General features: G+C 43.5%; 1 protein-coding gene across 1 annotated transcript; it reads left to right on the plus strand.

Annotated features, from left to right (window-relative positions):
- Nucleotides 1–8502, plus strand: mmp23bb (matrix metallopeptidase 23bb). Its single transcript, XM_057839180.1, has 8 exons — nt 1–124; nt 292–386; nt 463–596; nt 2416–2583; nt 2654–2818; nt 3086–3196; nt 3269–3392; nt 7864–8502. Exons 1-8 carry the CDS (start codon nt 80–82, stop codon nt 8054–8056), a joined length of 1035 nt encoding a protein of 344 aa, XP_057695163.1. The 5' UTR covers nt 1–79; the 3' UTR covers nt 8057–8502.
- Nucleotides 8503–10996: the final 2494 nt, after the last annotated feature.

The following is a 10996-nucleotide window of genomic DNA, read 5'->3' on the forward strand; positions in this document are numbered from 1 at the left end:
CTTTTCTTCACACTTTTGGGCGCGTGAAGGAAAAGCGCCCGCATCGCATGCACCGAGATTTGGACTGTGACGTCACGTCATGGAGCTACCGCTGCTTGTGATCGCGATGACGATAACGTCGCAGGTCAGTCCACCTTTCACATTCGCGCGTGGACAAACAATAAAGACGTCCGATCCAACGACTGGGAGGGGATCGGACGACTAGCGCCGCCAGTCTCGCGCGCGCGCGCGCGCACGCACACACAAAACAAATACACTGTGAGGTGATGTCGAGTTGAAGTAACTTCTCAGTTGCAGTTGCTGGGCGCGTCCGGTCGCCACCTTAGCAAGCGCTACACCATCAACCCGCTGGGATACAAGTGGCCGCACCGAAACATCACGTACAGGTATAACGCGCCCGGCCGCCCAGGTGCACGCGCAGGTGCTGACCGACCGCGCGCGTACGTACGCACCTCACGGCAGGTTGGAGTCGTTTCCCGACACGCTGAGCGCCGACGCCACCAGGAAGGCATTCGGCTTGGCTTTCTCCATATGGAGCGACGTGTCCCCGCTCAGCTTCACCGAAGTCCACAACCGCACAGCCGACATTACCGTCGGTAACGCAAATGACGTCTTCCTTCAACCTCTAAATCAAAACTTCCTATCTCAACTTGTTGTTCATCTGAGAACAACCACATCAGATGTTCACTCAGCAGTTTTATCCAAACTATTATTTCATTATTATCCATATTTGACAACTCTAGGACTTAATAAAGTAACGACATAAAATCTTACAGAACAAAACCATTGTAATTGTGTTCCTTATGAGGCATGTCTACATAAAGAAATATAAACCTTAAACTTAAAAAATCAGATTCCCCGGAGGCTTTTATTTTTCAAGATTTCTTCATTTCTTTTTTTCTCTCAACGTGGAGAGAGAGAGAAGACAGAACACTTAACAAGAGTCAGCGGGAACAATAAAAACACGAAATACATGGAAATCGAACGACCAAATGATCACATTAAGATCCATACAAACACCAGAATCACAGAAAATGAAAGAAAGGGATGGATTGCAAATACTGAATTTAGATTAAAACGACAACTTAAAGATGTGGACCTTTCTAGATAACACTGTGAAGAGAACGGACAAATATGGTTGCCTATAGAGTGTAGAGACGCATGGATCGAAATAGCCGTGGGGTAATTATTAAAGTAGAAAACTATACGTATAAGAAAAACATTTGTAGTGTTAGTCTTTTTTTTTTTTTTTAAATCCCCACAATAAACCTGGTGTAAGAATTTTCACTATTTGGTCGAACACGGTTTATAAGGGTTACACCATTTGTTTCCAACCACCAGATGTCCTCGGACTCCTCACCACACACCCAGGTCAAAGAGGAACAGCGTGCAGAGGAGAAAGGGTTATGCGGTGGCTTAGTGGCACGCAGACGGCTTCTTAAAAATGTATTTATTCTTTTTTTTTAAAAGAAAGTTTTCGGTGATCAAGTACTCGGTGGCATGTCTGCACAGTCGGCTAGCACACACATATGCAACCAAAAAAAGCCCAGTCAATAGGGGCACTTTGGGCATGTTGGGGGAAAGGGGCAGGTGCTCAAGCACCCTCCGCCCCCTACTTCTGCACGTGCCTGGCTGCCAGTATTTTGCTGTGAAATTATAACCCCCCCCCTTACCGTAATGACTTTAACCTTGCCGGCAGCCACAGTCGAAGAAATTTTCCCGTAAATTTGACACAATTTAGTTACGTTATCGTAATGGTATTTACATTGTTGCTGTAGTTTTTATGGTGCAGGCTATACCAGAGCTGCTGGTATTTTACCATAAATTATACAGACTTTTTCCGGGGTGTAACGTGATATCGTTTACATTGTCACCGTATATTTAATGGTGAACTACTGCCACAGCTGCGAGTATTTTACCGTAAATTTTACAGATTTATTTTAACAGTGTGATTTTGCATTGCATTTTTTAGGATTATTACCATTTCTTTTTAAAAATTATATGATTTATTTGTCGATGATGTATTTTAATGGACTTTTTCAACTTGATAGCAAAAACACAAAAGATTTGTAATTCTTTAAAAAATTTTGGCGTCAAGGAGTGAAACACAAAAAGAGAATATTCACAGTTTTGTTCAGTTTTCTCATATTTTAACCCTTTTTTTTTATACACATATACAATATACACATTATTATTTTTATATACAATACATATATTTCAAAAAGGTATAAAAAGAGGATTTTTGTCTCCAAAATGTCGACAATGGTGGCTGTCGAAGGCACGCGCATGCACATTTTATAGGCTGCCATGACAGACGTCCTGCAGTGTCGGATTCGGATTCCAAAATTATGCGGACAGCGAGAAAGGTTTATATTGTTTTTTTGTTTTGTTTTGTTTTGTTTTGTTTTGCGTAAGGTTTCTACGCGTCCAACCACTCGGACTGCTGGTCGTCGCCTCTGCACCCGTGTTTCGACGGCGCCAACGGCGAGTTGGCGCACGCTTTCCTTCCGCCGCGCGGTGAGATCCACTTGGACAAGCACGAGTTCTGGATCGTCGGGAGGTCCAGGTTCAGCTGGAGACACGGTAGGACAATGTTACGCGTGCATGCACACCTGTCCATCAAGCGCTGACTTTGCGCGCGCGCGCGTGGCAGGCGTGTGGCTGAACGACCTGGTGCAGGTGGCCGCGCACGAGATCGGCCACGCGCTGGGCCTGTGGCACTCGGCCGACCCGCGCGCCCTCATGCACCCGAACGCCACCTTCACCGGCCAGAGGAACGTCGGGCGAGACGACGTCCGGGCCATACGGAGGCTCTACGGTCGGTCGGGCTACGCGCGAGTGCATGTGAGCGTGCAGTTGGCATGAGACTTTCTGATTTCATTAAATGGTGAAAAGTCTCCAAACTTAAGACCGAGGCTGTATTATGTTATTTTGTTATATATTATAATAATGATTATATAATTTTGCTATATTACTGTTTGTTTTTATGTAAAAGTCCAAGTTTGGCTTGTGCGTGTTCATGTGCGTGTGTGTTTTTATGCGTGCACCTGTGTACGTGATTGATTGTTGTCGTTGTCACACGCAGGCTGCGTGGACAAGAAGCGCGCGTGCGCCGCTTGGGCCGGCTCGGGCTGGTGCGAGCGTCGCCGGCGCTTCATGAACAAGAACTGCCCGCGCCGCTGCCACCTGTGCTTCGGTGAGTCCGTCCGTCCGTCACGCCCGCGCGCCGCGCCACCTCGCGTCACCCGGCCACGCCCCCTCCTTTCAGAGCCGCCGGACGCCGCGGCCACGCCGACGCCGCCCCCCAACGTCAAGGTGAAAGTGGTCCCTCGGGGGAAGGTGGTGGGCTTTCGCTGCGGCACCAAGAACCTGTCGTCGCCTCCCGACGTCAGGTCAGTCGTCAATGAAATGAGTTTATCGCTCCCACTTCAAAATGGATTGGACGTCCATTGCCGTCAATGGCAGTCACCGAGTAAAGACATTGATCAAATAAGGAGAGATTGAGAAATAAACTATAGACCCTACCCACGTGACGTCACAACTCCGCTCTACTGAATGGTACCGCCCACTTGTCCGTCAAAACATAGTGTTAACCTGTTACGGCCACGTACATTTCTCCTATTTACGGCGTGTTTTTCTGCTCCTTAACATTAACAAATCAAAATGGTGAAGGCGTGTGTGGCTGTTGGTTGCACTAACAGAGAAGATGGAAGGAGAGACTTGAAGTTTTACCGTATTCCGAGGGATCCAAAGAGGAGAGCGAAATGGACGGCTGCAATTCGACGTGAAAACTGGGCACCAAAAAATCACCACAGACTATGTAGTAGTCATTTTATATCCGGTAAGATGCATTTAAGATATACTTAGAGGGTTTTGGGCTGACAAATAACCACAATTAAGATCATTGCGAGGCTAATCGCCGACAACATACGACGTAGTACGACATAGTTTCAAATTCAAGATGTTTGTGACTTCCCTTTCTTCCACCATCGTTATTTTTTGAATAATATTTAGCTGGTACCAAGTGAAAGAAACTGGCCTCGTCTACGGGGCTGACAAATAACCACAATTAAGATCATTGCTAGGCTAATCGCCGACAACATACACGTATGTATGTAGTGAGAGTGCTATCGCTAAACCATATAAACATTAAAAGCCTTAACTCCATTGACAAACGACATGAAATACATTAGACTTGACAGTGGATGTTAGCGATAACAAAAGATTTTGAATTGAAAATTTCGTAACTCACCTTTCCAAGCACAAGATAGATTCCTGCCGAATTTTCGTGGACGAGGACCTGTTTCACCCAACCAGCAACGAAGTATTTATAAGCCTCCAAGCTCTTGAAGTTTTTCATATTTTCGTGAGAATAGGCTGATTTAGTGTGCACAAGATAATTGTAAATATCTGCGTAGCAGATGTCAGGCAGACAGGGCGAAGACAGTGGGTCGAAAAACATCGATTTGGGCATCAAATATGGATCTGGCGACTGTATAGAACGAAGCTTTTCCACATAACGCCTTTTATGCAACACATCCAGTGAGTTTACGGCATCAGAATGCACCGGGTCTTCCATGAAATGCATTTTAAATTCCTCGATCAATTGAAAACAATGCTAATACAGAGACAAAATGACGGACAAGTGGGCGGAACCACACAGCGAGCACGTGGTTTTGTGACGTCGGTGGGTAGGGTATATAGTTTTAATGTCAATGCATGGGAACATCGCCAGTAGAGGGCGATGAAAGCTCTTTCTGCTGTCAATTTCAGCGTGTTGATCACAAATAGACATCCAATCCACTGAAGTGGGAGTCTAGCTGTCAGCCCTCCCACGTCAAATAGAATGGACGTCACCGGCAGCCGATGAGTTAAAGGTCCAAATATCCTCCATAAAGAGTAGTTCAAAACAAAAATGACTCAAAATTGGAATGGCTTTTGACAACCCAAAGTCCCGCAGTGCATCATGAAAGTGGCTTGCATACAGATACAGTACTTATACAAGTAAACTAAATCATTAGAGATGTACTCAAGTACTTTGTAAGTGACGTACTTCTTTAGAGTCACTTTTGATATGATGGCATCTACTCAAATACTTTTAAATGTAAATAATTAGAGATGCACTCAAATACTGTAAGTGACCGTAAAACTATAAAATCATCGAAAGTACTTTTGAATAAAAGTCCCATAAATACTTTGAAGTCGATGGGAGTACTTCTTAACCCGCATACCAAAAGTCAAGAAATTACTCTGAGACATCCTGAAATACTTGTAAAAGTAGACTACTTATTTGGAGATGTATTCCAATAATTTGTGAGTGACGATAATATGATGAAATGTACTTCTTGAAAGTTGCTTATTAAGTATATACTGTATTGAAAGGGATCCTAATACTATGACATCCACTCAGTGGCGGTCCTGGCTACTTGCCCCCCCCCCCCCCCTTTTCTTCTGACACACACGACTCTCAGCAGCAGTTGACATGATAGTAAGGGGCGCCCTAGCGCCCACTCTACTAACTTGACGTGGAAATAAGCGGTATTAGTCTAGAAAACTAGCTGATTTTTTTTTGTTTTCCTCCTCGAGGGCGCTTGTGCGCCCCCAAATAGATTGCGCCCTGGGCTGTCGCCCACATTGCCCATAGCAAAAACCGCCTGTGCATCCACTGGAGTACTTGCCGAAAGTAAAGTCGTTACCCTGAGACAAATACTTGTTCAAAGTGCATGGCCTAAAGACAATCAACTTGACTCAATTAAGTAAGTACTTGTCAAAAGTAACCTAATCCCCTGAAATACGTACCAAAAGCAATTGAAGATTCAACAAAACACTTCCTTAAAGCGGCTTAAATTTGATCAAATGCGTTCAAATATGTATCAAAGTAAATACTTAGAGATGTACTCAAATACTTTGTATGTGACCGTAAAACTATGACATCTATCGGGAAATACAGTGGAATGAAACGTATCTGAACCTTTTGGAATTTCTCACATTTCTGCATAAAATCATCATCAAATGTGAGCCTATCTTTGTCAAAATCACACAGATGAAAAAACAGTGTCTGCTTTAACTTTCATATTTTCACAAGGATAGAATGGAAACAATGACAGAAGGGTGACAAACCCTTTGGCAGCAATAACTTCAACCAGAGGCTTCCTGTAGCTACAGATGTCTGGCACTTCAATCAGGACTAATCTTATCTACAAAACTGCTGTTGTTCAGTCAGATTCCTGGGATGTCTGGCATGAATCGCCATCTTTAGGTCATGCCACAGCATCTCAGTGGGGTTCAAGTCTGGACTTTGACTTGGTCACTCCAGAACGTGTATTTTGTTCTTCTAAAACCATTATGAATTTCTTTTACTTATTCGTTTTGGGTCATTGTCTTGCTGCAGCATCCATCCTCTTTTTAGCCTCAATTGTCTGACGGACGGCCTCAGGTTTTCCTGCAAAACATCCTTTTGAATTCATTCTTCCATTGATGATTACAAGTTGTCCAGGGCCTGAAGCAGCAAAACAGCCTCAAATCATGACGCGCCCTCCACCATGCTTGACGGTGGGGATGAGGTGTTGATGTTGGTGAGCTGTTCCATTTTTCCTCCACACAGGACATTGTGTGTAACTCCCAAACAATTCGACTTTGGTTTTATCAGTCCACAAAATATTTTGCCAAAACTCCTGTGGAGTGTCCAAGTGCCTTTTTGCAAACATTAAACGAGCAGCAATGTTTTTTTTAGACAGCAGTGGCTTCGTCCGTGGAGTCCTCCCACGAACACCGTAGTTTTACATATAGTTGATGTGTGCACAGAGATATTGGACCGTGCCATTGATTTCTGTAGTCTTTAGCAGACACTCTAGAGTTCTTTTTGACCTGTCTGAGTATTCTGCGCTGAACTCTTGCCGTCATCTTTGGCGGACGGCCACTCCTTGGGAGAGAAGCAACAGTGCCAAACTCTCTCCTTTTGTAGATGACTGTCGATTGATGAACATCCAGACTTTTAGAGAGGGTTTTGTATCCTTTCCCAGCTTTATATAAATCAACAATGCTGGATCGCAGGTCGTCAGACAGCTCTTTTGACCGAGCCATGATGCACGTTAGACAATGCTTCTCATTAAGACTGGTATTTCATACCAGGTGTGTGTGTGTGTGTGTGTGTGTATGGTGGGCAGGGCAGCCTTAAACCACTCATCAGTGAATGGGCATACACCTGACTTAAATTGTTTGGTAATAATTGGTTTCAATTGCTCTTTAAGTCTCCTTAGACCACAGGTCTCAAACCGGTCCTCAAAGGGCCGCAGGGGGTACTGGATTTCATTCCAACCAAACGAGACAAATACCTTTTCACCAATCTGGTTTCTTACAAGTGTAATCAGTTGATTGCAATCAGGTGCTGCTTATGTTAGTAGAAACCTCACTGGTTGGACTGTTTGTGCTGGATCTGTTGGAACAAAAACCAGGACCCACTGCGGCCCTTTGTGGAGTCGGTTTGAGACCGCTGCCTTAGACAGAGGATTCACTTAGTTACCCCCACCCCCCCACCCCACCCCTCTCTGTCATTGTTTGCATGCTATCCTCATTATAATATGAAAACCTATTAATGTTTGGCTGGTTTTAGTTAAAGCAGACACTGTCTTTTTTCCATCTGTGTGATTTTGACAACGATCAGATCACATTTAATGGTGATTTTATGCAGAAATGAGAGAAATTCCAGAAGGTTCAGATACTTTTCCATGCCACTGTATGTACCGGCCATTTCTGTTTGTGACAGTAATACAATGAAATCTGCTTCTGCGTAGTTGTATGCTTCTTAAAAATGCTTAACTTAAACACTACTTCTTTTGAATGGAACGACCGTTTCCGTTGCAGCTGGTACAAAGACGGCGAGCGCATCGCGGCGTCCGTCCCGGGCCACATCGCGCTGAAAGGCCGCGACCTCCGAATCGTGGCCAACGAGTTCAACGAGGGCGTGTACACCTGCCGTCTCCGCCGACGGCGCCGCGGCGACGCCGTGGCCGCCGACTCCTGGAGCATCCGACTGAGCGACGCCGGAGGAGCGTGACCTCGTTCGGGGAGTATTTCGCTCGTAAAGCCGTTTGGACCGTCGCGGCGACCGCTCGCCTTACCAAGTCAGATGGAGTTACGATCTCATTGAAACTCTTTAGAAAGTCTGCTTTCGTCGAGAATTTTGGAAATTGGACAATACTTTGTTTTTGTTTTTAAATGAAAACCTCAAGAAACCTTTTTGTTTTTGCATTATTCAAATATTCAACATGAAATACACATTAAAAACCAAAAAGAGAATATTGGCGAGTATTTTTTTTGATTACAAAAAAAAAGGAAAAAAAAATCTTTTTTAAAGATAACGGTTCATTCTTCAAGGTACCATGCGAGTGTGTTTTTCGTCAAAGGACTACAATAAATAAGTATCATATAGTCATAAAATATTATAGCATAAATAGGAAAAAAAGTTTTGACGACGACTTTCCAGAAACATTCGCAATTTATTCCAAGTCAAGAATACCTATACTGTACTGCGAGATAACTGGCCTGGCAAGACATAGTAAAAACTCCAGCAGCACGCATGAAGGCATTGACCAAAGATCCAACCAAATGCTTGGGTCTTTTAAGGGAGGCGTTCGTTCGGCCGGTTGGCGGGGCGTCGTCCGAGCCGAGGTCGCGTCAGTCCCGGATTGGGCAAAGCGTTGACTCTTGTTTGTCGTCTTTTCGCCCGCCTTATCGTCCTTGCAGGCCTTATCGTGCTGACGCCTGTGAATTCGCCATTATCACCAGTGTTGGGAATAACGCCGTTATAAATAACGCCAATATTCTTTCAGTAGCGGGGTTATCTAACTCATTATTTTTTCCGCCATTACCGTTACCGACGGTCAAAAGCGGTGCGTTACTTACTTTGAATAAATTGAAGAAACTACCAGCCGTAGCCAGTCTACTCCGCTCTGTTTATTTGTCATCCGAGACTTGGGGTGCGTTCAGGTTCATGGCAATGAAAATAGTAAACACACATAGTCTACCTTTGCAAGAACGCAGGTCCCGCAGCAAAACTGTACGTAGCTTTGTAGCGATTTGTAATTTCGGAATTGCTGATGAGTTTCGTAACATAGACCAAACAATAAATACAGCAGAATGTCCATTTGGCGTCATTGTGGAAGCCCGTCGACATCTTTACTCCATTTGTCTTCGGCTTGCTCGTAAGGGTCAGCATTGTTCACATCCTTGAGTTTGATCACATATTTGTTCTTCGCCTAATGAGTTTGTCTCTTTATCGAACTGGCAAGTTAAAGTTTAATGTCCCGTGAGCCAGACCTGCTTCCAATATGAAATCTCACATGATCCCCCATTCTGTGACTTAAACACTCGAGCCTAATAGCGCACGTACTTCAGAGTCGGTGTTTTCACACACAAACCGGGACAGCGCATGCGTCAAACACACACACGCAAAACAGATGCAGAGGGACATGATGGCAGAGCATTCAGAGGAAAATTTGTCCTTTACGAGGTGGTAAAGTATTCCAAATTGGTCGAAATTCAAGGAAAGAACGTGCATGTAAAGTGTAATTTATGTCCCGGGGCAAAGCTTTTGTCGACGTCTGTGGTAAGCAATTCAAATCTGTTTATTTTTGTTGCACTTCAAGTGTAGGATAAATCTGTTGCAGGTGAGGTGCAATAAATATTACAAGGTTCAATAACACAACTACCTGTCTGTTATTCTCTATTCAACTGACTCGAATACTGCTCAGAAAATTTCAAATTCTTTGACATACAACAACTTCTTTTTAAAGTAACGGAAATAGTTACTTTCCCTCGTAACTAGTTACTTTTACTATAGAGTAATTCAGTTACTAACTGAAGTGAGTAACTATAACTAATTACTTTTTAAAGTAACATGCCCAACACTGATCATCACACACATACGCAGAGTTTAAGGGGTGGGGGGGCGGAGGGGTAACCCCCCCCCCCCAACCCCCCCGGTGGCCGAAAAGTGTCATTGCATGTAATTGATTTTCCTATATATGATTTTAAAATTAAGAGTTTTCCGGTATAATATTGTCTCTAAAAGTTGTAAAGCAATAAAAAAAAAACAACAACAAAAATGAATGAAATGGACAAAAAAAGATATTTATATAATGGGTCAAAATTATTTTTCGAACAGATCATGTGACTGGCACCGTAGACAGTCATTTGCTTTGCTTAGTCAAAACCACCCGAGGACCCAAGTGGCAAAATGTATTTACTTAATTTTTCCAAACCTAAGCTTTCAAAAGCGACAGCAACTACTGAGCGAGAACCAAGTATTGAAAATGGGGACCATGAAATGCCAGATAGCACCGCCAAAATAGTGAGTGGAGTTTCAATTTGCCCCACTAAAGATGCTACTAACTGTACAACAAAGCCACCACCGGTGTCTTGCCAATGTAGTTACCCCAGTCAAAAATGGTATCCCCAAGCCGTGGGAGCGCATCTGAGTTATGTCGACTCAAACAATTAATTGAAGAACCACAGTTATATATTCGACATTTATTTAACTGGACAAACTCCATACAGGACTTGAATTACAGTAATAACGGTTATAGGTCATCCTACGTGTAAAACAGTACAACTTTTTTTTTTTTTTACATTCAGTACGTATGTTACATTATACGACAGAAAAAAAAGTTTTTTTTTTTTTTTTTTTTGAAGGATGGGCCATTTTTTAAAACCTGGCAGATAACTACATCACCAAAACACGCAAATCAGTGCAGCGCAGTGGCTCCACTCAGGAGATACAATTTTTGACAGGGGTAACTACATTGGCACGACACCGGCGGGCGTACCATATTCAATGGATGACAATCTTGGCGAAAAGTTTAGCTGTCCTAAGCAGCCTGATTTAGAATTCCCATCAAGAATGATGGGAAACAAAAAAACGCTCATTTTCAACTTATGATTCTAAACATTTTTGTAAGTGAATTTTCTTGCTGACACTGCGTTTCGGGTCATCAAC

This window comes from Corythoichthys intestinalis, chromosome 6 (genome assembly GCF_030265065.1).
Source record: "Corythoichthys intestinalis isolate RoL2023-P3 chromosome 6, ASM3026506v1, whole genome shotgun sequence".
NCBI lineage: Eukaryota > Metazoa > Chordata > Actinopteri > Syngnathiformes > Syngnathidae > Corythoichthys > Corythoichthys intestinalis.

Bases quoted from the DNA above. Each gene is read 5' to 3' on its own strand.
- mmp23bb (XM_057839180.1), top strand. From the start codon at position 80: ATGGAGCTACCGCTGCTTGTGATCGCGATGACGATAACGTCGCAG. The intron at 597-2,415 runs GTAACGCAAATG...GTTTTGCGTAAG, and splicing joins CACAGCCGACATTACCGTCG to GTTTCTACGCGTCCAACCAC. The intron at 3,197-3,268 runs GTGAGTCCGTCC...CCCTCCTTTCAG, and splicing joins CCGCTGCCACCTGTGCTTCG to AGCCGCCGGACGCCGCGGCC.